The 26302-nt window shown below is 44.4% G+C and overlaps 2 protein-coding genes across 2 annotated transcripts in view; both read left to right on the forward strand.

Moving 5' to 3' along the window:
- LOC139274156 (zinc finger protein 420-like) overlaps positions 1-16209 on the forward strand; it is a 74758-nt gene extending 58549 nt beyond the window's left edge. Inside the window, exon 4 of the mRNA XM_070891197.1 lies at positions 14770-16209. Within this exon, the coding sequence (XP_070747298.1) occupies positions 14770-15543 (774 nt within the window). The 3' untranslated portion in view covers positions 15544-16209. The remainder of the gene's footprint in view (positions 1-14769) is intronic.
- A 7884-nt stretch (positions 16210-24093) lies between these two features.
- Positions 24094-24405, forward strand: LOC139273789 (histone H4 type VIII-like). Its single transcript, XM_070890885.1, has one exon. It carries the CDS (start codon positions 24094-24096, stop codon positions 24403-24405), a length of 312 nt encoding a protein of 103 aa, XP_070746986.1.
- Positions 24406-26302: the final 1897 nt, after the last annotated feature.

Here is a 26302-nt window from a genome sequence, read left to right on the forward strand (position 1 = left end):
CAGGTATGGTGTATTGTCAGATGGTGAATGCTGAGCACAGCTTCATTACCTTCCACCATCCCCAATTTATAATACCGGGGATGGTGAAAGATATTAAATGCTGGGTGAGTGTTTACCTCCTGTTTCATTGGTCACAGAAAGTCATAACACAGAAGTAGAACAACACTGGTCAAAGCAAGCCGGGAATGTGCTTCCAAAATCACCGTTAAATGTAAAGATAACATCAGCTTCGTAGTGTATTCCGAAATGCTAAGAATCCAAACCAAGTAAAGCACAGAATATAGTCTGAAATGGGGATGGGTAATAATATTAGAAATAAAAGCACACAAAGCTAGAAACCTTCAGCGGGTCAGGCACCTTCTGCGAAGTGTGGTACACTGCCATCCTATTCATTCACAGATAATTAAAATTATAAGAAAATATGTTGATAACTACAGTCACTGAGAATTTACAATTTATTGCTTATTAAAGGTATGTAGTATAATATAACTATAAATCCAGGCTTGGATAATTGCAGTTTATTGATAACTAAACATATGTAGAATTGTAATATAACGTGAATTACAGACATGGACAATTACAATTTGTTGATGGGCACTCTCTTTAACCCTGAGCTGTGCTTCCGAACCATATCCACTCCATCATCAAGACCTCGTACATCCACCTCTGTCACATCACAGGTCTCCGCCTCATCTGCTGCTAAAAACCCCATTAATTGCCTTTGCTTCCTCTAAACTCGACTATTCCAATGCTCTTCTAGCCTCCCTCTCACTTTGCATCCTCCGTAAACTTGAACTCACCCAAAACTCTACTGATCATATCCTAGTTTGCACCAAGTCCTGTTCACCCATCATCCCTGTGTTTACTTACCTACATTAGCTCCCGGTCGGGTAGCACCTCGATTTAACATTGTAATCCTTGTTTTCAAGTCCCTCTATGGCCTCGCCACTGCCTCCCACTCCAATGTCCTGCAACCCGACAATCCCCAGATCTCTGCACTCCTCCAATTCAGGCCTCTTGCACATCCCCAATTTTTATCGATTCACCATTAGCGGCAGCACCTTTTGGTGCCAAGGCCCTAAGCTCTTGAATTCACTCCCTAGACATCTCCGCCTCTCTACCTTTCTCTCATCCTTTAAGACGCTCCTTTATCTTTGATCACACTGTTGGTCATATCTCCATTCTGGGTGTCAAACATTATTGATGATGCAACTATGAAAGGCCCTGGGTTATTTTAATACATTAAAGGCAATATATAAATATTGGCAAGTTGCTGTTGTTGATACTTCACAATTCTACATTTGTTTAGTTAACGATACATACAGAAGAGAATGTTGAAAGGAGATTTGATGGTTGTGTTCAAAGTCATGAATGGTTTTGCTAGAGTAAATAAGGAGAAACTGTTTCCAATGGCAGAAGAGCCGGTAACCAGAGGACACAGGTTTAAGGTGACTGGCAAAAGGACCAGAAGTGACACGATGAAACATGTTTGCACACAGTGAATTCTGATCATCTGGAATGTATTGCCTGACAGGGCAACATAAGCAGGTTCAATAGTGACATCAAAAAGAGAATTGGGTAAATGCTTGAAGGTAAAATGTTTACAGGCCTATGAGGAAAGAGCCGAGTAGTTAGACTAATTGGATAGCTCTACCAGTACGGGCACGGTGGGGCGAATGGCCTCCTTCTGTGCTGTATCTTTCTATGATTCTTTGACTTTGCATTAGTCCTGGCAACTCTGGTCTACTGGTGACACACATCAATATATTGCTGGTGTGCTGCCCATGGTTAATGGACAGAAAACTCTGGGCAGATAATCCACCAGTCCCTGGTGTGCTGTGTCCATGGGCGAGGCTCCCTGCCAGCAGCACCAACTTAGAAACAAACTAGCTTTATCGTCCCATAACATCGACATTATACTGCTTTTAATGTAGTGCCAAGTATTTTGTCCAATGTTTTGGTGCTTATTGCAAATTAGTTTGTAAAAATACGTACAACAGACTAAAAATTAAATATAAATAATCTAGAATAAGATATGGCAGAGCAGGTTGTGTGTATGGACTGCAGTATGAGAGAGTTTGTGGGCAGGGGTCTGTTCCAAAGGAATATGTTTACAGTAGATGTCTCCATCTCGAATCTCTCCGGCTCAGAGTCATTGAGCTGGAGTGTGAGTTGGTGACATTCCCACACATAATGGAGGATGAAGAGTACCTGGACAGTTTGCTCCAGACTTCAGTCACACCACGTAGAGAGGTGCAGGTTCAGAACGGGGTTGGTGTCACTGAAAGTGTGCAGAGTAAGGGAAAACCAGGTAAGACAGAAAGTGAGGATCTGCAGAAACTAGTGCTGTACAACAGATAAAATGCACTCACTAACTTTAATAAGGATAAAGACTGTTGGAAGGAAAGCCAGAATGTTGACCATAGCACCTTGGAACAGGATGCTGTCGGAAGGAGGGAGGAGGAGAGGAAGCGTAACATGGCAGTGGTAGGGGTTTCAATAATCAGGGGGACAGATAGCATCAGTGTCATAATTGCATTAAATTAAATGTTTTTGAGAAAAAAATATATTTTTGAATTAAAAAAAAAAAATGTTTTAACACTGTTAAAATAAACTTGCCTTCATAGACCGGGTATTTAATATAAAATTAAGTATTAAAACTCTTACACTGGTAAAAGCAGGCCTTTTGCCGCCTTTTACCAGGCATAAGAGTTTGAAGAACATTTTCTGGGCAAGAATTGGGTAATTAAAAGTTTTAGAGAAGACATTTTTTTTTGGAAGTGCTGTAGTACAGAGGGACCTGGGAGTCCTTGTGCATGAAACACAAAGTTAGTATGCAGGTACAGCAAGTGATCAGGAAGGCCAATGGAATGTTGGTGTTTATTGCAAGGGGGGTAGAGTATAAAGGCAGGGAAGTCCTGCTACAACTATCCAGGGTATTGGTGAGGCCACACCTGGAGTATTGCATACAGTTTTGGTCTCCGTAATTAAGGAAGGATATAATTGCATTGGAGGCTGTTCAGCGAAAATTCATGAGGTTGATTCCGGAGATGAGGGGGTTGACTTATGAAGATAGGTTGGCCCTATACTCATTGGAGTTCAGAAGAATGAGAGGTGATCTTATCGAAACATATAAGATAATGAGGAGGCTCGATAAGATGGATGCAGAGAGGATATTTCCACTCGTAGGGCAAACTAAAACTAGGGGACATAGTCTCAGACTAAGGGGCCACCCATTTAAAACTGAGATGAAGAGAAGTTTCTTCTGAGGGTTGTAAATCTGTGGAATTCTCTGCCCCAGAGAGCTGTGGAGGCTGGGTCATTGAATATATTTAAGACAGAGATGGACAGATTTTTGAGCGATAAGGAGTAAAAGGTTATGGGGAGCGGGCAGGGAAGTGGAGTTGAGTCCATGATCAGATCAGCCATAATCTTATTAAATGGTGGAGCAGGCTCGAGGGGCCGGGTGGCCTACTCCTGCTCCTATTTCTTACGTTATGTAATTAGCCCAGGTATCAGCCCGTGAAAGCCCCTCTCCCTGGGGATGCAGGCGATCTGTCAAAAGACACTTTGACAGATTTCAAGTGCTGGGTTCATGCGCATCGCGCGCCTAAACGTGGGGCTTGTGGGGACTGTTTGGACACATGCGCACATCGTGCGCACATCGTACGCATAACATGGAGGCCGCAATTTCAGGGCCAATAACGCAATGCCTCAAAAAAAATCTCATCTCGTCTCTGGCTCTTTTGCCAATTTCATCAAATCTATATCCTCTTTATACCAACCCTTCTGTCAGTAGATACAGTTTCTCCTCATTTATTCTATCAAAATAGCAAAATGCCTCATGATTTTGAATGTCTCTATTAAATCTCGTGTTAACATTCTCTGATTTAAGGAGAACAATTCCATCTTTTCTAGTCTCTTCATGTAACTCAAGTCCCTTGTCTTGGTACCATTCTAATAAATCTGCTCTGTACCCGCTCCAAGGCCCTGAGAGCATTCCTAAAGTTTGCTGGCCAGATTTGGCCACACTGCTCCAGGTGAGGACTAACCACGGTTTAGCATAACCTACTTGCTTTCACTCTGGGGGGGGGGGAAAACTGTAGCAGATGGAGATCAACATGGGAAAGTGTGAGGTATTCATGTTGGACCTAAAATGGATGGATGACTATTTTCTAAATGGTTCGAAGTTAGGGACTGTGGATGAGCAGTGAAAATTACAGGAGCAAGTACAGAAATCACTAGAAGCTGGTTAAAATAAGTAAAATGCTTATGGAATGTTGGGCTTTATTTCAAGGGCCGCAATATAAAGGGGTAGCAGCTGTGTTCCAGCTGTACAGAGCTTGGGTTAGATCCATTTAGAGCACTGTGTCAAGTTCTGGGCACCTCACCTCAGGAAGGATTTCTTGGCTGCGGAGATGGTGCAGCTCAGATGTACCAGAATGATAGTGGGGCTAAAAGCTTTAAATTATGAGGATTGATTGCACAGATAAAGCTTTCATTCCCTAGATTCTCCAAGATTAAGGGGTTATCTAATTGAGGTATTTAAGATGATCAAAAGAATTGATAGGATAGAAAGATTTAAGATATTTCTTTGGTGGAGTAGTCCAGAAAAAGGGGGCATAACCATAAACGCAGAGCTCGGCCGTTCAGGGATGATGTCAGAAAGCACTGCTTTACACACTAGTGGAAATCTGGAACACTCGCTCTCAAAAAACTGTGAGACTCGGTCAATTGAAAATTACAAAACTCTGATTGATCAATTTTCTTGGGCAATGGTATTTAGGGTTACGGAACCAAGGCGTGTAGATGGAGTTAAGATACAGCTCAAATATGATAGAATTAAATGGAGGAACAAGCTCAAGGGGATGAGTGGTCTCATGGTCCTATATTCAATATTCCGATGTCTCTATTTATAATGCCAATGGTCCTGCATACTTTACTAAAAGCCTTATGGTCCTGTCCTGTCACCTTCGAAGATTTCTGCATGTATACCCCAAGATTTTTCTGTTCCTGCAACCCCTTTAAAATTGAACCACTTAGTTAATATTGCATCGCCTCATTCTTACTTCCAAATTGCATCACTTCACCTTCTCTGCATTAAATTTCCCCTGCCATGTGCCTGCCCATTTTACCAGTGTATCGATGTTCTCCTGAAGTCTTCTGCTATCCTGTTTACAACTTTTCTGAGTTTCATATCATCTACAAACTTTGAAATGATACTCTGTATATCCGAGTCCTGGTTATTAATATATATCTAACAGAGCAGTGGTTCAAATAATAACCCTGGGTATTCTTCCCTCCAGTGTGAAAAATATCGGTTCACGGCTACTTTCTGCTTTCTGTCCCTTCGTCAATTTATTATCCACGCTGCTGCTGCTCTTGTAATATCATTGGCTTCAATTTTGTTGACCAGTCTATTATGTGGCACTTTATCAAACGCCTTCTGATAGTCCATACACGCAACATCAACTACCTTTATCAACCCTCTCCTATTTCATAGATTAACTCAATCAAGTTGGTCAGACCTGATTTGCCATTCGAGAAATCCATTTGGCTGTTGCTAATTAACCCAAGTTATTCCAAGTGAGAATTAATTTTAGTTTGGATTTTTGGCCCTAGAAGTTTCCTCAACACCGCTTTTAGGCTGAGTCGCCTGCAGTTATTTGGTTCACCAATTTCCCCCTTTTTGAACAGGGACGTAACATTTGCAACCTTCCAGTCCTCTGGCACCTCTCCCATATCCAAGGATTGGAAGATTGTGGCAGAGCGGGTGACTTTTTTACTTTGAGCTCTCAGCAGTTTTAGTACCTCCTCTTAACCTAGTTATATCCAGTCTAATTTCTCTACCACCTCCTCCTTTACTGTCACATTGGCAGCATCCTCTTCTTTAGTGAATACAGATGCAAAGTATTAATTTAGTACCCCAGCCTGTTCTCTGCTTCCACAAGATGATTGTCTTAATTGTCCTTACTCGGCCCCAACCTTTCCTTTACCAAATCCGTGCCCATCTTTCCTGGAACTCAATGTTTGAATCCCTTCGATCCAGTTTCCACCCCTGCCACAGTACTGAATCAGCTCTTATCAAAGTCACAAATGACATCCTTTGTGACTGTGACAAAGGCTAACTATCCCTCCTCATCCTTCTAGGCCTGTCTACAGTCTTTGACACGGTTGATCATTCCATCCTCCTCCAACACCTCTCCACCGTCGTCCAGTTAGGTAGGAATGCACTCGCCTGGTTCTATTCTTAGCTATTAAATCACCTGCAATGGCTTCTCTTCCCACTCACGCATCGTTACCTCTGGTGTCCCCTATGGATCTATCCTTCGCTCCCACCTTTTCTCATCTATATGCTGTCTCTTGGTGACATCATACAAAAACGTGGCATCAGTTTCCATGCTGACGACATCCAGCTGTATCTCACCATCACTTCTCTCGACCCCTCCACGGTCTCTAAATTGACAGACTGCATGTCCTACTGGATGAGCAGAAGTTTTCTCCAATTACATATCCTTTGGACGCCATTTCCTTTGGTCCCTGCCTTGAACTGAGTTCCCTAGCCACTGACTCCATCCCTCTCCCTGGTATCTGTATGAGTGATCCAGACCTTTCACAAACTTGGTGTCACATTTGTCCATGAAGTGAGCTTCTGACCACATAGGTGGGGTAGCGTTGCTGGTTAAACAGGAGATTAACGCAATAGTAAGGAAGGACATTAGCGTGGAATCTGTATGGGTAGAGCTACGGAACACCAAAGGGCAGAAAACGCTAGTGGGAGTTGTGAACAAACCACCAAACAGTAGTAGTGAGGTTGGGGACAGCATCAAACAGGAAATTAGAGATGCGTGCAATAAAGGTACAGCAGTCATCAGGTGTGACTTTAATCTACATATTGATTGGGCTAACCAAACTGGTAGCAATGCATTGGCGGAGGATTTCCTGGAGTGTATTAGGGATAGTTTTCTAGACTAATATGTCAAGGAGCCAACTAGAGGGCTGGCCATCCTAGACTGGGTGTTGTATAATGAGAGAGGATTAATTAGCAATCTTGTTGTGTGAGGCCCCTTGGGAAAGAGTGACCATAATATGGTAGAATTCTTCATTAAGATGGAGGGTGACACAGTTAATTCAGAGACGAGGGTCCTGAACTTAAAGAAAGGTAACTTCGACAGTATGAGACGTGATTTGGCTAGGATAGACTGGCGAATGATACTTAAAGGGTTGACGGTGGATGGGCAATGGCAGACGTTTAAAGATCACATGGATGAACTTCAATAATTGTACATCCCTGTCTGATGTAAAAATAAAACGGGGAAGGTGGCTCACCCGTGGCTTACAAGGGAAATTAGGGATAGTGTTAAATCCAAGGAAGAGGCATATAAATTGGCCAAAAAAAAGCAGCAAACCTGAGGACTGGGAGAAATTTAGAATGCAGCAGAGGAGGACAAAGGGTTTAATGAGGAGGGGGAAAATAGAACATGAGAATAAGCTTCCAGGAAAGATAAAAACTGACTGCAAAAGTTTCTACAGATACGTGAAGAGAAAAAGATTAGTGAAGACAAATGTAGGTCCCTTACAGTCAGAATCAGGTGAATTTATAATGGGGAACAAAGAAATGGCAGACCAATTGAACAAATACTTTGGTTCCGTCTTCACTAAGGAAGACACAAATAACCACCTGGAAATACTAGGGGACCGAGGGTCTAGCGAGAAGGAGGAACTGAAGGAAATCCTTTAGTCAGCAAATTGTGTTAGGAAAATTGATGGGATTGAAGGCCGATAAATCCCCAGGACCTGATAGTCTGCATCCCAGAGTACTTAAGGAAGTGGCCCTAGAAATAGTGGATGCATTTGTGGTCATTTTGCAACATATGGACTGGAGGGTAGCTAATGTAACCCCACTTTTTAAAAAAAAAAAGGAGGGAGCAAGAAAACAGAATTATAGACTGGTTAACCTGACATCAATGATGGGGAAAATGTTGGAATCAATTATTAAAGATGCATTAATAAATTATTATGAGCAGCGCATTTGGAAAGCAGTGACAGGATTGGTCCAAGTCGGCATGGATTTATGAACGGGAAATCCTGCTTGAAAAAACTTCTAGAATTTTTTTGAGGATGTAACTAGTAGAGTGAACAAGGGGGAGCCAGTGGATGTGGTGTATTTAGACTTTCAAAAGGCTTTTGAGAAGGTCCTACACAAGAGATTAGTGTGCAAAATTAAAGCACACGGTATTGGGGATAATGTATTGACATGGATAGAGAACTGGTTGGCAGACAGGAAGCAAAGGGTAGGAATAAACAGGTTCTTTTCAGAATGGCAGGCAGTGATTGTGGGGTACCACAAGGTTCAGTGCTGGGACCCCAGCTATTTACAATATACATTAATGATTTAGATGAAGGAATTGAGTGTAATATATCCAAGTTTGCAGATGACACTAAGCTGGGTGGCAGTGTGAGCTGTGAGGAGAATGCTAAGAGGCTGCATGATGACTTGGACAAGTTAGGTGCATGGGCAAATACATGGCAGATGCGGTATAATGTAGATAAATGTGAGTTTATTCACTTTGGTGGTAAAAACAGGAAGGCAGATTATAAGAACATAAGAACATAAGAATTAGGAACAGGAGTAGGCCATCTAGCCCCTCGAGCCTGCTGCGCCATTCAATAAGATCATGGCTGATCTGGCCGTGGACTCAGCTCCACTTACCCGCCCTCTCCCCGTAACCCTTAATTCCCTTATTGATAATTATCTGAATGGTGACAGATTAGTAAAAGGGAGGTGCAACGAGACCTGGGTGTGATGGTACATCAGTCATTGAAAGTTAGCATATAGGTACAGCAGTCGGTGAAGAAGGCAAATGGCATGTTGGCCTTCATAGCGAGAGAATTTGCGTATAGGAGCAGGGAGGTCTTATTACAGTTGTACAGGGCCTTGGCGAGGCCATACCTTGAATATTGTGTACAGTTTTGGTCTCCTAGTCTGAGGAAGGACATTCTTGCTATTCAGGGAGTGCAGCGAAGGTTTACCAGACTGAACCTGGGATGACAGGACTGACATATGAAGAAAGACTGGATCGACTAGGCTTATGTTCAATGGAATTTAGAAGAGTGAGAGGGGATCTCATAGAAACATATAAAATTCTGACGGGATTGGACAGGTTAGATTCAGGAAGAATGTTCCCGATGTTGGGGAAGTCCAGAACCAGGGGCCACAGTCTAAGGATAAGGGGTAAGCCATTTAGGACCGAGATGAGGAGAAACTTCTTCACTCAGAGAATTGTGAACCTTTGGAATTCTCTACCACAGAAAGTTGTTGAGGCCAGTTTGTTAGGAAGTTAGATGTAGCCCTTGCGGCTAAAGGATCAAGGGGTTTGGAGAGAAAGCAGGAATGTGGTACTGAAGTGCATGATCAGCCATGATATTGAATGGTGGTGCACACTCGAAGGGCCAAATGGCCTACTCCTGCACCTATTTTCTATGTTTCCATATCTGCAGTATATGTAAAACCGCCTATTTCCATCCCTGTAACATCGCACGTCTCTGCCCCTGCCTCAGCTCATCTGCTGCTGAAACCCTCATCCATGCCTTTGTTACCTCTAGACTTGATTACTCTCACATTATACCCAACATAAACTTGTGATCATCCAAAATTCGACTGCCCCATGTCCTAACTTGCACCAAGTCCTGCTCACCTATTACCCCTGTGCTTGCTGACCTATATTGACTTCCCGTTAAATAATGCCTCAATTTCAAAATTCTCATCCATTTTTACAAATTTCTCTCCATGGCCTCGACCCTCCCTATCTCTATGATCTCCATCAGCCCCACAACTTCCAGAGATGTCTCCGCCCCTCTAATTCTGTCCTCTTGAGCATCCCTGATTATAATCGCTCAACCATCGGTGGCCAAGCCTTCTGTTGCCTAGGCTCCAAGCTCTCAAACTCTGTCCCTAAACCTCTCTGCCTCTCTATCCTCCTTCAAGATGCTCCTTAAAGCCTACCCCATTAACCAAGCTTTTGGTCATCTCCATAATTTCTTGTATGGCTTGGTGTCAAGTTTTTTTTCTTGTAACATCCTGTGAAGACCTTGGGATGTTTTACTATGTTAAAGGCACTGTCAATACAAGTGGTTGTTATATGTTTATAAAAGACCTTAGTGTTCCCTATTATGTTACCACTAATTATTTATGATATATTCTCCTTGTCCCTCTGTTGTCACTGTTGTGGGTTTACTTTACTAGTGGCAGCGTTAGTGAAACAACAAAGTACTGCATTTTAAAAAGTCTCAAATTGGTTTTAAATTAATTCAATCGCTCTTACATTTCCACTAAGGATGCTGAAGGATAGTTTGATTGGACGCATATGCGAGGGCACACACACAGCGAGATGCGTGCTCAAATGGAGAATTATGATTGTAAAACAGCAATCAAATCTACCGCTTACATATTGATGGTGTTTTCTGAGATCCCTGAGCTTACAGCTGTTGTACTGATGGCATTGGAGGGACTTGATATCAACTATCTTGCAACTGCACTCATGAAATCCAAACTGTCCAGCCTTTAGCCCTCCATTCACCACGACATATCTGCAGCTACCGATCTGCTCAACCACGACCTTTGAGGCCCTGGTCCATATTAAAACAATTACTGTCTCTCACCCTGGTCATTCCCCATACGGCCCTCATCTTCGCTCCCTTAATTCCAAGGGACGCAGATTTGAACGGACATGGTGGATAACTGGTTTAACCATTCACCGTCAGATCTGGCTGGACAACATAAAGCATTATCGGGTCCTGTTCTCGTCTGCCAAAATGTGGAATCTGGAATGCAACGATAAACCTCGGCTTCTATTCTCTGCTAACCATCCTCTTAAACCTCTGTCTCATACACCTTCACCTCCAACAACAAGTGCGAGGAACTCATGGACTCCATTGTCCCTAAGATTGAGACCATTTGTTTAGCTGCCTCTACCACTTCCCTTCCTTCCCCTAGCCCACCGGGCCAAACTTCCTTTAAGGATGCTGCCTGCACTATCCTTGAACTCACATTTTTCTCCAGTTTCTCTCTGATCTCCCCTCATGACCTTTCTGAGCTCATCTTGTCCAAGAGACCCACTTCCTGCCCCCTTGACTCTATTCCCACTAAACTGCTGACCATCCAACTTTCTTTTCTGGATCACATGTTAGCTCACATTTCTAATGGTTCTCTCTCCTCAGCAACTGTCCCCATCGCCCTCAAATTTTTCATCATTTCCCCCTCTCAAAAAAAGCAATCCTTTTCTCCTCTGTCCTTGCAAACTACCGCCCTATCTCCTGCCTCCCTTTCCTCTCAAGCCTTGAATGTGTTGTCGTCTCCCAAATCCGTGGCTATCCTTCCCGGACCTCCATGTTTGAATCCCTTCAATCTGGTTTCCGCCCCTGCCACAGGGCTCCCAAAAGTCACAAATGACATCCCTTGTTACTGTGACAAAGATAAACTATCCCTCCTCGTCCTTCTTGACTTGACTACAGCCTTTGACACAGTTGACCACTCTATCCTTCTCCAATGCCTTTCCACTGTCGTCCAACTGGGAGGGACTGTACTCGCCTGGTTCCATTCTTATCTATCTAATCGTAGTCAGAAAATCACCTGCAATGGCTTCTCACTCCTGCATTCTTACCTCTGGGGTTTCCCAAGGATCTTTCCTTGGACCTCTCCTATTTCTCATCTACATGTTGCCCCTTGGCGTCATTTTCCAAAAATACAGCGTTGGTTTCCACATGTACGCTGTTGACACCCAGCTCTACCTCACCACCACTTCTCTCGACCCCTCCACGGTCTCTAAATTGTCAGACTGCTAGTCCGCAATCCTGTTCCACATGCGCAGATATTTTTCTCCAGTTGAATATTGGGAAGACCAAACCCATTTTTTGTTCCTCGCCACAAACTGCGTTCCCGAGGCACTGACTCTCTCCCTCGCCCTAACATCTGTCTGAGGCTGAACCACACTGTTCGCAACCTTGGTTTCATACTTTACCCTGAAATGAGCTTCCAGCCACATATCTGCAGCATTTCTAAGACTGCCTAATTCCACCTCCATAACATCGCCACCTCTGCCCTTGGCTCAACTCATCCGCTGCTGAAACCCTCATCCATGCCTTTGTTACCTCTAGACCTGACTATTCCAATGCACTCCTGGCTGGCCTCCCACATTCTATCCTTTGTAACCTTGTGGTAATCCAAAAGTCGGCAGCCCGTGTTCTAACTCACACCAAGTCCTGCTCACCAATCACCCCTGTGTTTGCTGACCTACATTGGCTTCCAGTTAAGCAACGCCTTGATTTCACAATTCTCATTCCGGTTTTTAAATCCCTCCATGGCCTCGCCCCTCCCTATCTTTTGTAATCTACTCCAGCCCCACAAGCCCCCTAGAGATCTGCACTCCACTAATTCTGCCCTCCTGATCACTCAACCATCGGTGGCTGTGCGTTCTGTTACCTGGGCCCTAAGCTCTGGAACTCCCTCTCTAAACCTTTCCACCTCTCTTTCCTCCTTCAAGATGCTCCTGAAAACCTAGCTCTTTAACCAAGATTTTGGGCATCTGCCCTGATGTGGCTCGGGGTCAATATTCTTGTCTTCTAAACTCCTGTGAAGTACCTTGGGGCATTTTACTACGTTAAAGGCGCCATATCAATAAATGTTGTTGTTAACATGGCATCCTTCTCCTTCTCATTGTAATATTTCTGTATAATCCTTCTATTAATATATTTATTACAGAGCATCAGTATCTGGGAATGCCTGTAACCACCATAGCTGAAAGTCCAAACAGGGGAGAAGATCCAACATCTTCAAGAATGAGAATGGGCACAGCTAGGTTCTTGGGACACTGGAGGATGGGAAGGGACGGGTGATCTGAACTGTCGACCAACAATGGTTTTACAAAAAAAGGTCGATGAAACAGTGGGAAGGGGATCAGCTGGTGCGACTGGAGGGTTGGGGAATGTCTGCATCTGAGACGAGAGTTGAATTAATAAAACTGTTGGAGCTAAAAGAGAAGATTTATGAAATAGTGAAAGGTTATTTGCAAGAAAAGGGAAGGAGGATTTGTAGTAGTGAGGGATAAAGTCATTGTTTAAAAAAAAAAGAAATGGGTTAGAGTCAGCATTCCAAACGTTGGAGCTGGAATTGATTTTTGTGCTGGTGAATATAAAAACATGCCAACATTCAGAAGCATTCGAGATGTGACCTGGTATCTATAAGGCAGGGCCTGGGTTTCACAGGGACTGTTTCTGGTGAAGGGAAGAGCACAATATTTGTGGATGCCAACAATAATAGAAAGTTCAGTGACAGCACAAGAACAGCATCAACAACATAATTATCTTCATCATTGGCAATCTCTCGGCATCGAGGAACACTTGCTTCCACTCTTAACATGAGTTAAGAGCTGGGTGATTCAATATGATCTTATTGAATGGCGGAGCAGGCTCGAGGGGCCAAATGGCCTATTCCTGCTAATTCTTATGTGCTTATTCCCTAGCCCAGATCCTGTCTCTATTAAATGCAATGGTCCCAACACTGACCCTGGGGGACACCACTGTTTACATCCCTCCAGTCTGAAGAACATCCATTAACCACTATTCTCTGTTTTCTGCCCTTTACCCAACTTCCTCTCCACGCGGCCCCACTCCCTTTAATTTGATCAACAAGCCTCCTGTCCGGCACCTTATCAAACACCTTTTGACAATCCATCTGCACAACATCCACTGCATTTCCTTTCTCACTGCACTGTGTTATTTCCTGCAATAATCCCTACTGTCTGTCCTGAATCAATCCATTTCACTACCAAATGTTGCGACATTTACTTCTGTAGTTAGAATCCCCCACGTAGGGGTAAAGTGCTCTATCAATGACACCAGGAGCCCAGACGTGGGACTGGGCTGTGCTCTGAGCAGGCGCAATACCAGTGGTGGAGGTGGTCTGACGCAGAAGAGACGTTCCGCGAGTCGGTAGGAGCTTATGGGCTCATCAGAGGAATTGGACCTCTGGGAGGGCTGGGCAGCTTCATAAACACCTGGTGTAGGCCTCAGACCCCGAATACGAGCCCGCAGAACCCATGTATGATCCGCGGTGATCGACCTGACCTCTCTGGGTAACTTGCCAAATTCTTGGACAGGATCAGGGTGTCTGCGTGGCCATCTTGGTACAGGAACAGAGGGTGGGCGGGGCTTTAGGGTCCCAGTGACCTCGAGAGAAAATAATTTCCTCATTTATTCTCAGTCTGCACACACGGGATGTAGAACTGAACCCAACCAGAGAAGAGGGAGTGAGAAAACTGCAGAGGGAAGAAAGAAATGATGGAGGTGGTGCGATGAGTTTGGATTTCAGCACAGGGTGGAGGGAGAGTGTGTGGGACAGGAATTTACAGCTTTGGGGGAACAAGAGAGGAAAGAATGTTCCATAGGAACTAGGATTGTCTGTCCTCAATTTCTATCCTGCACTTCCAGTGCTGACTTTTGTAAACTCCTTTTACAGGATATTAGAAAAGGAGGATTTACAGATGGGAAACTCGAACCAATCATATGAAGATCTGACAGAGTTACTCGATTCACCTGTATATCATCGGCCTTTGATTGTGGAAGGAAAAACGTTTGTCTGTTCTGTATATGGGAAAAGATTTTAAACATTCGTGTGAATGGAAAAGCACCGAGACACACAGACACCCGAGTGAGAGTGTTCCAGTGCACTGACTGTGGAAAGAGCTTTAACCAGTTACACAGCCTGAAAAAACATCGCACCATTCACGGCGGGGAGAAACTGTACACGTGTTGTGTGTGGACGAGGCTTCAACTGATTGTCCAACCTGGATAGACACAAGGACACCCGAACCATGGAGAAACCGTGGAAATGTGGAGACTGGGAAGGGATTTAATTGTCCCTCTGCGCTGGAAACTCATCGACGCCGTCACAATGGAGAGAGGCCATTCACCTGCCCCGTGTGTGGGAAGGGATTCACTTATTCATTCAGCCTGCTAGCACACAAGCGAATTCACACTGGGGAGAGGCCATTCACCTGCTCCGTGTGTGAGAAGGGATTCACTCGTTCATCCGACCTCACTGAACACCAGCGTGTTCACACTGCGGAGAGGCCGTTTACCTCTCCCGTGTGTGGGAACGGCTTCACTCAGTCATCCAATCTGCGGATACACCAATGCACTCACACTGGGGAGAGGCCATTCATCTGCTCCGAGTGTGGTAACGGCTTCACTTGTTTATCCAACCTGCTGACACACCAGCGAGTTCACACTGGGGAGAGGCCGTTCATCTGTTCTGAATGTGGGAAGGCCTTCATTCGATCATCCAACCTGCTGGAACACCAGCGAATTCACACTGGAGAGAAGCCATTCATCTGCTCTGAATGTGGGAAGGGATTCACTGATTCATCCACCCTGCTGAAACACCAACGCATTCACACTGGGGAGAGGCCATTCACCTGCTCTGAATGTGGGAAGGGATTCACTCAGTCATCCAACCTGCTGAGACACCAGCGAGCTCACAAGTGACTGCAGGAGTTGGACTCTGCTGATATTGTTGTCGTTAATCACATCCAGGACTGAACCATGTTCACTCGGACCGTGGGGTTTGTTGCCGCTGGTGTAATTAATCCCTGTAACTGGGCTTGAGTTTAATTTTCTGGATATCATTGAATCATAGAATGGCTACAGCACAGAAGGAGGCCTTTCGGACTGTCGAGCCCGTGCCGGCTCTCTGCAAGAGTACTTCAGCCAGTCTCACTCCCCGCCCTTTCCCCGTGGCCCTGCAAATATTTTATTTCCGGTACTTATCCAATTCCCTCTTTGAAAGCCACGATTGAATCTGCCTCCACCACCCTTTCAGGCAGTGCATTCCAGATCCTAACCACTCGCTGCTTAAAGAAAAGTTTTTTTCATGTCGCCTTTGGTTCTTTTGCCAATCATCTTGAATCTGTGTCCTCTGGTTCTCGACCCTTCCGCCAATGGGAATATTTTCTCTCTACTCTGTCCAGACCCCTCATGATTTTAGAGCACCTCTATCAAATCTCCTCTCGACCTTCTCTGTTCTGTGAAGAACAACCCCAGCTTCACCAGTCTATCCATGTAACTGAAGTCCCACATCCCTGGAATCATTTTTGTAAATCTGTTCTGCACCCTCTGTCAAACAACTGTCAAATAAATCAGCTTTGTTTCCTACATACTGTGAGTCGATTCTTGATTTCTCCAAGAGGAGACTAATTGATGTCCTGTTACCCACTGTTCTGTTTTTGAACCTTTTCTCCTTTGTTAAAGGAAGACTTGTATTTATAAAATGCTTTTCACAGCCTCTGTTTTAGTGATGTTGGTTGAGGGATAAATGTTAGCCAGGACACCGGAGAGATCTCTTCGAAATAACATCAAGGAATCTTTTACGTCGACTTGAGAGGTTAGATGGTTCTGTTTGTTTTTTTTAATTAGGCGTCGCTGGTAAGGCCAGCATTTATTGCCCATCCATAATTGCCCTGAGAAGATGGTGGTGAGCCACCTTCTTGAACTGCTGCAGTCCGTCTGGTGATGGTACTCCCACAGTACTGTAGGGAGAGAGTTCCAGGATTTTGACCCAGCGATAATGAAGGAATGGCGATATGCTTCCAAATCAGGATGGTGTGTGACTTGGAGGGGAACGTGGAGGTGATGGTGTTCCCATGCGCCTGCTGCCTTTGTCCTTCTAGGTGGTAGAAGTTGTGGGTTTGGGAGGTGCTGCCGAAGAAGCCTTGGCGTTGCTGCAGTGCATCTTGTACGTGGTAAACACTGCAGCCACGGTACGTCGATAATGGAGGGAGTGAACGTTTAAGGTGGTGGATGGGGTGCCAATCAAGTGGGCTGCTTTGTCCTGGATGGTGTCGAGCTTCTTGAGTGTTGTTGGAGCTGCATTCATCCAGGCAAGTGCAGAATATTCCATCACACTCCTGACTTGTGCCTTGTAGATGGTGGAAAGGCTTTGGGGAGTCAGGAGGTGAGACACTTGCCACAAAATACTCAGCCTCTGACCTGCTTTTGTTACCACAGTATTTATGTGGCTGGTCCAGTTAAGTTTCTGGTCAATGGTAACCTCAAGGATGTTGATGGTAGGGGATTTGGCGAGGGTAATGCCAATGAATGTTATGGGGCGGTGGTTAGACTCTTGCTTGTTGGAGATAGTCATTGCCTGGCACTTTTGTGTTGTGAATGTTACTTGCCACTTATCAGCCCAAGCCTGAATGTTGTCCAGATCTTGCTGTATGCAGGCATGAACTGCTCCATTATCTGAGGAGTTGCGAATGGAACTGAACACTTTGCAGTCATCAGCGAACATCCCCATTTCTGACCTTATGAAGAAAGGAAGGTCATTGATGAAGCAACTGAAGATGGTTGGGCCTGGGACACTGCCCTGAGGAACTCCTGCAGCGGTGTCCTGGGGCTGTGATAATTGACCTCCAACCACCACAACCATCTTCCTTTGTGCTAGGTATGATTCTAGCCAGTGTAGAGTTTTCCCCCAGATTCCCATTGACTTCAGTTTTACTAGGGCTCCTTGATGCCACACACGGTCAAATGCTGCCTTGATGTTGAGGGAAGTCACTCTCACCTCACCTCTGGAATTCAGCTCTTTTATCCATGTTTGGACCAAGGCTGTGATGAGGTCTGGAGCCGAGTGGTCCTGGCGGAACCCAAAGTGGGTATCGGTGAGCAGGTTATTGGTGAGTAAGTGCCGCTTGATAGCACTGTTGGCAACACCTTCCGTCACTTTACTGATGATTGAGAATAGACTGATGGGGTGGTAATTGACCGGATTGTATTTGTCCTGCTTTTTATGGACAGGACATACCTGGACAGTTTTCCACATCGTCTGATAGATGTCAGTGTTGTAGCTGTATTGGAACAGCTTGGCTAGATACGCGGCTAGTTCTGGAGCACAAGTCTTGAGCACAACAGCAGATATGTTGTCAGAGCCCATAGCCTTTGCTGTATCCAATGCATTCAGCCATTTCTTGACATCACATGGAGTGAATCGAATTGGTTGAAGACTGGCTTCCTTAGGAGGAGGCCGAAATGGATCATCCGCTTGGCATTTTTAGCTAAAGATGGTTGTAAACACTTCAGCCTTTTCTTCTCAGAAGATCAAGATATAGAATCAGTTTGGGTGGAGATAAGAAATAATAAGGGAAATAAATCACTGGTGGGAGTAGTCTATAGGCTCCCTAACAGTGGCTACACTGCAGGGCAGCATATAAATCAATAAAAAATGGAGGCTTGTAAGAAATACTGCAATAATCATAGGTGAATTTTATCTTCATTTTGATTGAACAAATCAAATTGGCAAAGGTAGCTTTGAGGAAAAGTTCAAAGTGTATTTGGGATGTTTTCTTAGAACAATACGATGTGGAACCAATGAGGGAGCAGGCTATTTTAGATCTGGTAATGTGTAATGTGACTGGATTAATTAATGATCTCATAATAAAGGATCCTCTTGGGAAGAGTGATCATAACATGGTAGAATTTCAAATTCGGTTTGTGGCTGAGAAACTTGGGTCTCGTACTAGTGCCCTGAACTTAAAGGCAATTACAAAGGAAGGATAAGACGGTAGATAAGCAGTGGCAAACATTTAAGGAGATATTTTATAACTCTCAGCAAAGATGTATTCCAGTGAGAAAGAAAGACTCTTAAGAAGAAAGAACCAGCCATGGCTAACTAAGAAGTAAAGGATGGTATCAGATTGAAAACAAAAGCATACAATGTTGCAAAGATTATTGGAAGGCCAGAAGATTGGTAACTTTTTAGAAAAGAGCAAAGGACAACTAAAAAAAAAGGAAAGGAGATAGATTGAGTAAACTGGCAAGAAATATAAAAAGAGACAGTAAGAGATTCTACATGTATATAAAAAGGGAGAGTAGCTAAGTTAGTCCCTTAGAGGATGAGACTGGGGAATTAATGGGAAATGGAAATGGCAGAGAATTTCAACAAATATTTTGTATCAGTCTTCACTGTAGAAGACACTAAAAGCATCCCAATAATGGATAATCAAGGGGCTATGAGGAGGGGACAAGGTGGACAAGTCCCCTGGACCTAATGGCCTGCATCCTATGGTATTAAAAGAAGTGGCTACAGAGATGGTGGCTGCATTAGTTGCAATTACCAAAAATCCCTGGATCCTGGAGAGGTCCCAGAGGATTGGAAAACAGCAAATGTAATTACCCTATTTAAGAAATGAGGGAGACAGAAAGCAGGAAACTGTTAGCCTAACATCAGTCATTGGGAAAATGCTGGTGTCCATTATTGAGGAAGTAGCAGCAGGACATTTAGAAAATCATGGTACAGGCAAGCAGAGTTAGCATGGTTTTATGAAAGGGAAATCATGTTTGACAAATTTGTTGGTGTTCTTTGAAGATGTAACGAGTAAAGTGAATAAAGGGGAACCAGTAGATGTCGTGTATTTGGATTTTGAGTAGGCATTCGATAAGGTGCCACATAAAAGGTTACTGCGCAAGATAAAAGCTCACTGGGTTGGGGGTACTATATTAGCATGGATAGAGGATTGGCTAACTAACAGAAAACAGAGAGTCGGGATAGATGGGTAATTTTCAGGTTGGCAAACTGTAACTAGTGGGGTGCCACAGGGATCAGTGCTGGGAGCTCAACTATTTACAATCTATATTAATGACTTGGATGAAGGGACCAAGTGTAATGTAGCTTAATTTTCTGATGATACAAAGATAGGTGGGAAAGCAAGTTGTGTGGAGGATGCAAAGAATCTACAAAGGGATATAGACAGGCTGAGGTGAGTGAGCAAAAATTTTGGAGATGGAGTATAATGTGGGAAAATGTGAGGTTATCCACTTTGGTGGGAAAAATATAAAAGCAAATTATTATTTAAATGGGGGAGAGATTAGAAACTGCTGCAATACAGAGGGATCTGTACATGAAACACAAAAAGTTAGCATGTAGGTACAGCAAATAATTAAGGCGGCAAATGTAATGTTGGCCTTTATTGCAAGGGGGATGGAGTATAAAAGTATGGAAGACCTGCTACAACTGTACCGGGTATTGGTAACACCACACCTGGAGTACTGCATGCAGTTTTAGTCTCTGCATTGGAGGCAGTTCAGAGAAGGTTCACTAGGTTGATTCGGGAGATGAGGAGGTTGTTTTAAGAAAGATTGAACAGGTTGGGCCTATATTCATTGGAGTTTAGAACAATGAGAGGTGATCTTATTGAAACATATAAGATTCTGAGGGGGCTTAACAGGGTAGACGCAGAGAGGATGTTTTCCCCTTAGGGAACTTAAAACTAGGGGGTATAGTTTCAGAATAAGGGGTCGCCTATTTAAAATGGAGATGAGGAATTTCTTCTCTCAGCGGATCTTGAATCTTTGGAATTCTCTACCCCCGAGAGCTATGGATATTGGGTCATTGAATTTATTTATTTAATCATCATCATCATCATCATCATCGGCAGTCCCTCGGAATCGAGGAAGACTTGCTTCCACTCCTGAAGTGAGTTCTTTGGTGGCTGAACAGTCCAATACGAGAGCCACAGACTCTCACAGGTGGGACATATAGTAGTCGTTGAGGGAAGTGATGGATGGGACGGGTTCGCCGCATGCTCTTTCCGCTGTCTGCGCTTGATTTCTGTATGCTTTTGGCGTTGAGACTCGAGGTGCTCAGCGCTCTCTCGGATGCACTTCCTCCACTTGGGGCGGTCTTGGGCCAGGGACTCCCAGGTGTCAGTGGGGATGTTGCACTTTATCAGGGAGGCTTTGAGGGTGTCCTTGTAGCGTTACCCCACACTGACACGCAGTACCTGAGAGTGACGGGTAGTGTCTATCCTATACTCCCCTGCCCATCCCACACTCAATGAATAACCCCACTGTTCAAACTACAATCGGCTGAGCGCCGCCACCTGCTTTTAATGGATGTTTAGAGTTTCAGCCGGACCAATAAAATACTTTGCAATGGTTTTAGTTGATCATAAACATGGTGCTGAGGTGTCACTGTCGAATTTAAAATAGTTTCCGCTGAATGATTGTCACTTGTTGCAGGACTCGCTTCCAGCCAGGAGATGGCAGAGACAGAAACCCTCACCACATTTTAAAAAGTACTTGGATGTGCAATTGAAGTGCTGTAACCTGCGGACCTAGAGCTGGGAAGTGGGATTAGGTCAGATAGCCTCCTGTTGGCTGGCAAGGACATGGCCTCCTTCCGTGCCGTAAATTTCCATGATTCTATGATTGTCAATCTGGTGAGAAAATGATCAGGAAAATAGTCAAACTGCCCCATTTTAATGTCTGTCGCTGTCGGATTTGTTGTGAAATAGAGTGAGCACGGGCCTGTGACCCGCTCAATTCACTCTTACTCTGCTCTCGCACTCATTCAGAATTTCTCCGCCACCCGGTGTACCCTTACCCACCCCACTCAGGGCTAAGGATCACCCATTCTGTTTACCGGCTGCGCTTTCCCAGCTGTACATTAACTGGTTTCAGAGCAGAACGTGTGGCCAGAAATCAGTCTGTTCCCAGGAGCGACAATGATTAACTACAGATTCTGCTTTATACCTTTCATTCTAGTTTCATGTGTCCCATTAAAAGCGACTCCACGGGATGTGGGCAGTGGGTGGATTGTGCTATGGAGTTTTTTTAAAAACTTTATAAAAAGGAGTTTTATTACACACAGCTCGACATGATACCGTAAAAACAAAACCTGCTACATAAAACCCTTAAGTGAACAAGATTGGTTTTATTCCACTTTGGCCACTGTCCAGACTCCATCTGGTGAAACTGCTAAAGGAATCTTTCAATTCACCTTATGATACATTGAAAAGTCCAAAAATATATGTATATTTTTTTGTAGCCAGCACTATCGCCTCCCACATAAAACTACAAAAACAGCCGAAATGCACCCAACTCCTGTGGCTTACTTTCAAGTGCTGCTTTTAAACTGAGCCCAGATAGAAACAGAATTAACAGTCTCAGACATTTAATCCCACACACACACACAAGACTCGTTTAAACTGATCTTCTGTATTGTAGAAGACAACAGAAAGCTTAAAAATGCAACAATCTGCAAACCCGCCTTGCAGGAGGAGGGGAGGGGAGGGGAGGAGGGGAGGGGAGGAGGGGAGGGGAGGGGAGGGGGGGAGGAGGGGAGGGGAGGGGGGGAGGAGGGGAGGGGGGGAGGAGGGGAGGGGGGGCGGGGCGGTGGAGACAGGAGTAAAAATTGTTGCATTTAAAGCATCTGGCAGCATCAGTCTGGCAGCATTAAGGCAGGGCAGAGCTGGAAGTAAAACTGCTCCACTCTGCAACATAACCTTCCTGCAGAGTTCCACACCGAGACATGAACTCCACGCAACACACTTCGAGTTCTCCTCCGACCTTGCACACAAGTTATCCGATCCTGCCCAGCACTCGCCTTTAAAAAGATAAAAGTCTTGAAAGAGCGGTATTTTAGTCCTGTAATGATCAGCTGGAATCCTGTGTGGTTTGATACCTTTGCTGCAGCCTTCCATGGTACAGAGAGTGTATGTGTTTGATCCGAAGTAGTTAGTACAACGTGTCAGGTTCCCCTGGTCAAATGCTCATCTTTACTTAATCCTTATTTCAAACTGGGCTCAGGGGCTGTACAGGTACATATTAAAACCTAAACTCAAATTCCAGAAACTGACAGGTACAGGATAAAATTTACACTCACATACCAGAAACTGGCAGGTACAGATTAACCCCACAGTCATATAACAGAGATTGACAGGTACATAATAAAGCCCACAGTTATATACCAGAAATTGATCAGTACAGATTAAAGTCCACACTTACATACCAAAAACTGACAGGTAGATATTAAACCTACACTCATATACCAGAACCGAGAGGTACAGAATAAAATCCACACTCACATAGCAGCTGACAGGTGCAGATTAACCCCACACTCACATACCAGAGACTAAAGGGTACAGAATAAACACCACACTCATATACAAGAGATAGACAGGTACAGAATAAAATGCACACTCACATACCAGAATCTGACACCATCAGCTCCCGGGAGATCCAGACCGCCGTGCGCCTGCTGCTGCCCGGGGAGCTGGCCAAGCACGCCGTGTCGGAAGGGACAAAGGCGGTGACCAAGTTCACCAGCTCCAAGTAAAACTCCACGCTGTCCTGAGAGAACACCCCAAACACAACGGCTCTTTCAAGAGCTGCCCACAACCTCCCTGAAAGAGCTGCACAAGCGCATCACCCTTTAGACTCAATTTACTGTAATTATTTCCTTAACATGTGTGTTTGAGAACCTTTGCAGATCCAGCTGTGGATTTAGTTTTGAATTCTCATAAGCAGCTTCACTGTCTGGTTCGACGTGAGGACCGCTGTTGAATTTCCCGCCATTCAAGCTACAAACATGGTTCCTCGTCGCTGTTTTCCATTTACAGCGCCTGCCGAGGAATTAAGAGCTTGTTTAGGGGATGGGACTCTGATTTCAGTCACCTCATTCTCTCGCAAGCCTTTTTCAAGTTTATTTTTCAATTCCTGTTGCGGGTCAATCCGTTTATTAACCCGAGACTCCCTGCAGTGTAACAACCCAGAATGGGAGTTCTTACAGAGACCAGAACGGGGGCAGTGTGAACACTCTTCTCTTTTCACAGAAGGACTCCCAGTTCTGGTCTCACTCCCGCCTGTGCGGAGGATCGGTCCATGGTCTGTGATTCCCAACTTTTACACAGTTTGAGCTGGAATGTGATCCGTTACAGAGTCAGTGGGGATTGATTGCCGTCCGTTACAGACAGTTTGAAAGTGAACGCGAATTTAATCCTGATTGGAACAGCCTGGAATTTATGGGAAATATGGAATAAAATAAAAGGAAGTAAAACCTGTTTGTAAACCTTTGGCTAATGGTGCATTTATTAACATAATCCGCACTTGAAAACATTATTGGCAGGGTTTTTGAAATTAAAAATTGTTCGAGGTGTGACTGTTGACAGGAATTTCTGTCCTCGTTTCATTGATGGGCTCAACAGACAATGGGTAAGGCGAGAGATTAACATTCAGCGGCGATTTGAGTAAAGAATCGTCATGACTGGAAGAGGTAAAGGAGGCAAAGGACTGGGTAAAGGCAGAGCCAAACGGCACCGTAAAGTGCTCCGTGATAACATCCAGGGCATCACCAAACCAGCCATCCGCCGCCTGACTCGTCGTGGCGGTGTCAAGCGGATCTCGGGCCTGATCTACGAGAAGACCCGCGGGCTGCTGAAGATTTTCCTGGAGAATGTGATCCGGGATGCGATCACCTACACTGAACACGCCAAGCGCAAGACGGTCACTGCCATGGATGTGGTGTATGCTCTGAAACGGCAGGACCGCACACTCTATGGATTCGGCGGCTGAATAACTCGACCCTTTCCCCCAAGCACAACACAAAGGCTCTTCTCAGAGCCACCCACCGCCTCACAGAGAGAGCAGTGACCTGGGGAACGGGGGCGAGATAGTTGATTTACATTTTGTTCTGTACAGATATGTTTTTTGCCAAGATCTATATTGTGGTGTTTGGTGTTTTACATCAGCATATACATGATAGACGGAATGTCCTTTTAGTCTTCGAATCATGGACATTTACGGCACATTCCAGGTGAGGGTAATACTGGAACAACTAATGTAGTTAGAACATAAAAACATAAAAACGTAAAAAAATAGGAGCAAATGTAGGCAATACGGCCCCTCGAGCCTGCTCCGCCATTTAATACGATCATGGACTCAGGTCTACTTCCTTGTCCCAGTATCCCTTATTCCCTTATCGTTTAAGAAACTGTCTGTTTCTGTCTTAAATTTATTCAATGTCCCAGCTTCCACAGCTCTCTGAGGCAGCGAATTCCACAGATCCACAACCCTCAGAGAAGAAATTTCTCCTCATCTCAGTTTTAAATGGGCGGCCCTATATTCAAAGATTAAGCCCTCTAGTTCTAGTCTCTCCTAGCAGTGAAAACGTCCTCTCTGCATCCACCTTGTCAAGGCCCCTCATAATCTTATATGTTTCGATAACATCACCTCTCATTCTTCTGAATTCCAATGAGTAGAGGCCCAAACCTACTCAACCTTTCCTCATAAGTCAACCCCCTCATTAAGGAATCAACCTTGTGAACCTTCTCTTAACTGCCTCCAAAGCAAGTATATCCTTTTGTAAATATGGAAACCAAAACTGCACGCAGTATTCCAGGTGTGGCCTCACCAGTACCCTGTACAACTGTAGCAAGACTTCCCTGCTTTTATACTCCATCCCCTTTGCAATAAAGGCCAGATTCCATTGGCCTTCCTGATCACTTGCTGTACCTGCATACTAACCTTTTGTGTTTCATGCACAAGTACCCCCAGTTCCGCTGTACTGCAGCACTTTGCAGTCTTTCACCATTGAAATAATAACTTGCTCTTTAATTTTTTCTGCCAAAGTGCATGATCTCACACTTTCCAATATTATGCTGCATCTGCCAAATTCTTGCTTACTCACTTAGCCTATCTATGTCCTTTTGCAGAATGTTTGTGTCCTCCTCACATATTGCTTTTCCTCCCATCTTTGTATCGTCAGCAAACTTGGCCTTGTTACACTCGGTCCCTTCTTCCAAGTCATTAATATAGATCATAAATAATTGGGGTCCCAGCACTGATCCCTGTGGCATCCCATTGGTTACTGATTGCCAAACCGAGAATGAATCATTTATCCCGACTCTCTGGTTTCTGTTTGTTAGCCAATCCTCTATCCATATTACTCCCAACCCCGTGAACTTTTATCTTGTGCAGTAAGTCACCTTTTATGTGGCACCTTGTCATATGCCTTCTGGAAGTCCAAATACACCACATCCACTGCTTCCCCTTTATCCAACCTGTTCGTTAACATCCTCAAATAATTCCAGCAAATTTGTCAAACATGACTCCCCTTCATAAATCCATGTTGTTATATCCATGTTACAGCAGTGACAGATAAGAAAGGTGTTGAATTAAACGATGGGAGGAAGGCAGCATCAGGGTAGAAGGACAGTGAGGGTCCCTTGCCCTCACAGAAGGACTCCCAAGTCCTGATCAGAAGTGACCCTCAGGCAATCTCGGTTACAAACCGGTCAATGTCTCGAACATGTAGAAATCTAGATCGACAAACACAGCTGTTCAGATTATTGAATGTATATATAGGAAAAAATGTGAATGAACCTTTCTCATAAGTCCGGACGTCATTAACCATTTTTGCCTGAGAGCAGAATAGAAACATAAAGAACGGAGTATAAATCGGGAGGGGATG

The sequence above is a fragment of the Pristiophorus japonicus genome, chromosome 9 (genome assembly GCF_044704955.1).
Source record: "Pristiophorus japonicus isolate sPriJap1 chromosome 9, sPriJap1.hap1, whole genome shotgun sequence".
Taxonomy (NCBI): Eukaryota; Metazoa; Chordata; class Chondrichthyes; family Pristiophoridae; genus Pristiophorus; species Pristiophorus japonicus.